The following is a 2,876-nucleotide window of genomic DNA, read 5'->3' as shown; positions in this document are numbered from 1 at the left end:
CCGAGGCCGTCGCGCCGCCGCGAGGCCTGCTAGTTCGCGGTGTTTGGACGGTGGCCGCGCTGGGGCTCCGAGGTCGCGGGTTCGAGTCGTCGCGTCTCCTCAGTCTTGGCGCCAGTGCCGGTCTCCGTCCTGCAGGCGCGGCAGTTGCTGACGGTGCGGCGAATCTGCCGCTGCGGATCGGCGGGCGCGGCGGCGGAAGAAGCCTCGCGAGAGTCTGAGCACGGGCGCAGCGGCGGGAGCGGCGGGTCGAGCGGCGGGTGAGCGGCGGGCCGAGCGGCGGGAGCGGCGGGCCGGGCCCGCGGAGCCGCCGGCATGACGGGCCGCGTGTGCCGCGGCTGCGGCGGCACTGACATCGAGCTGGATGCCGCGCGCGGCGACGCCGTGTGCACCGGCTGCGGCTCGGTGCTCGAGGACAACATCATCGTGTCCGAGGTGCAGTTCGTGGAGAACAGCGGCGGCGGCTCGTCGGCCGTGGGCCAGTTCGTGTCGCTGGACGGTAGGTCCGGGACCGGGCCGGGGCGGGGGGAGCCGCGAGCTCTGCGGCGCGATCTGGGGGTCGTAACGGAATTTCCAACCCGGGGGGCGGGGCGTCCGCCCCGAGACCACCGCGCGCCCCCGCGGGCTCCGCTGGGAGCCGGCCCCGCGTGGACTCAGGCCCCGGCCGCCGAGGCCGCCGCGGTGTCGCCCTCCCACCCCCGGGCCACCGCGGAGCGCGCCCGCCCCCTGTCGTGCCCGCGTCGGGGACCGGATGGACGGTTCGCCACCCCGGGGAGGCGTCTGTCCCCGCGGGGGGCCTCGGAGGCTCGCCCAGGCGGTGGCGCTGCCGGCGCTGGGTCTGGCTGGGCAGCGCCCGTCGGGTCCCGGGCACCGCTGGTGGCAGGAAACTAAGCCGGGCGCCGGGGTGGGTGCTGCGAATGGGGCTGCCGACAGCATCTTGGCGGGTTCCTGCGGGCGGACGGTTCTCTCCCCGCGGTGCTTCCCAGGGGCGGGGTGGCGGGGTGGCGGGCAGCTGCTCGCTCACTTCACGCACACTGACCCCCGGCTCCCGCACACCGACCCCGGCTCCCGCACACCGACACCCGGCTCCCGCACACCGACCCCGGCTCCCGCACACTGACGCCCGGCTCCCGCACACCGACTCCCGGCCCCCCCGCACACCGACCCCCGGCCCCCCGCACACCGACCCCCGGCTCCCGCACACCGACCCCTGGCTCCCCGCTCACTGACCCCCTTCTTACCGCACAACGACCCCCGGCTCCCGCACACCGACCCCCGGCTCCCCGCTCACTGACCCCCGTCTTACCGCACACTGACCCCCGGCTCCCGCACACCGACCCCCGGCTCCCGCACACCGACCCGCGGCCCCCCCCGCACACCGACCCCCCGCCCCCCGCACACCACCCCCGGCCCCCCGCACACCACCCCCGGCCCCCCGCACACCGACCCCCGGCTCCCGCACACCACCCCCGGCCCCCCGCACACCGACCCCCGGCTCCGGCACACCGACCCCCGGCCCCCCCGCACACCGACCCCTGGCCCCCCCGCCCACCGACCCCCGGCCCCCCCGCACACCGACCCCCGGCTCCCGCACACCACCCCCGGCCCCCCGCACACCGACCCCCGGCCCCCCGCACACCGACCCCCGGCTCCTGCACACCGACCCCCGGCTCCCGCACACCGACCCCCGGCTCCCCGCTCACTGACCCCCGTCTTACCGCACACCGACCCCCGGCTCCCGCACACCGACCCCCGGCTCCCGCACACCGACCCGCGGCCCCCCCGCACACCGATCCCCGGCCCCCCGCACACCACCCCCGGCCCCCCGCACACCGACCCCCGGCTCCCGCACACCACCCCCGGCCCCCCGCACACCGACCCCCGGCTCCGGCACACCGACCCCCGGCCCCCCCGCACACCGACACCGGCCCCCCGCACACCGACCCCCGGCTCCCGCACACCGACCCCCGGCTCCCGCACACTGACCCCCGGCCCCCCGCACACCGACCCCCGGCCCCCGCACACCGACCCCCGGCTCCCGCACACTGACCCCCGGCCCCCGCACACCGACCCCCGGCCCCCCCGCACACCGACACCGGCTCCCCGCACACTGACCCCCGGCTCCCGCACACTGACCCCCGGCTCCCGCACACCGACCCCTGGCCCCCGGCACACCGACCCCCAGCTCCCGCACACTGACCCCGGCTCCTGTGGCCGCACCAGCGGGGTGCCCCGGGGGAGAGCGCGTTTCCCCGACGCCTGGGATGTTCAGCAGCCGCCCACTCCGTCTGTCCGGCTCTTGGCTCATTCTCTGTGAATTTTTGTTGGTTTTCCTGCAGTTGAGCTTTGAACGGTCTTTACGAGTTCTGGTTAAAAACCCGCTGTTGGCCATGCGATTTGCAGAGCAGAAGGTTAACATCTTGACTAAAAGTTTCACTTCAAACATTTTTCTTTATTGATCTGAGAGAGAAACATGGATCAGCGGCCTGATTGGCTGCTGCAGCGCCCACACCGGGATGGAGCCCGCAGCGGGCAGGGAGCCAGCTGGCGACCTGTTGGTTCGTAGGGGAGCTCACCGCTGGGCACCGGCCTGGCTGACAGCTGACATTTTTGTGCAGTCTGGTGGGTTTTTCTTCCCTAGAGTGTCATTTCCTTCCGAGACGGGTCGTGTGTGTTCTGCATTTAGACCCGTGACGGCTTGCAGTTCAGGTGTGGTATGGGGCGAGGCTCAGTCTGTGGGTGGTGCCCGTCCCAGCGTCCAGCGCTGCGGACTGTCCTGTCTGGACTTGCCTCGGCTCCCGTGGCCGTGGTCGCTGGGCCCGTCTGTCCCCTTGGTCCCGTGCAGCCCTTGGCTTACAGCCCTGCCTGCCTCCCGCGCA

General features: G+C 74.3%; 1 protein-coding gene across 5 annotated transcripts in view; it reads left to right on the top strand.

Annotated features, from left to right (window-relative positions):
• The window catches only part of BRF1 (BRF1 RNA polymerase III transcription initiation factor subunit), a 46,724-nt gene continuing 43,848 nt past the window's right edge, over window positions 1–2,876 (top strand). For all 5 annotated transcript variants that reach the window (XR_004967187.1, XR_004967186.1, XM_036306350.1 and 2 more), the window contains exon 1: window positions 1–496. Coding sequence is in view for 3 of the 5 variants with exons in the window: in XM_036306350.1 (XP_036162243.1) it covers window positions 313–496 (184 nt within the window). In the remaining 2 variants the exon portion in view is untranslated. The remainder of the gene's footprint in view (window positions 497–2,876) is intronic.

This window comes from Myotis myotis, unplaced genomic scaffold (assembly GCF_014108235.1).
Source record: "Myotis myotis isolate mMyoMyo1 unplaced genomic scaffold, mMyoMyo1.p scaffold_m19_p_41, whole genome shotgun sequence".
NCBI lineage: Eukaryota > Metazoa > Chordata > Mammalia > Chiroptera > Vespertilionidae > Myotis > Myotis myotis.
The sequence above is the reverse complement of the archived record's forward strand: the minus strand, read 5'-3'. Positions and strand labels throughout refer to the sequence as shown.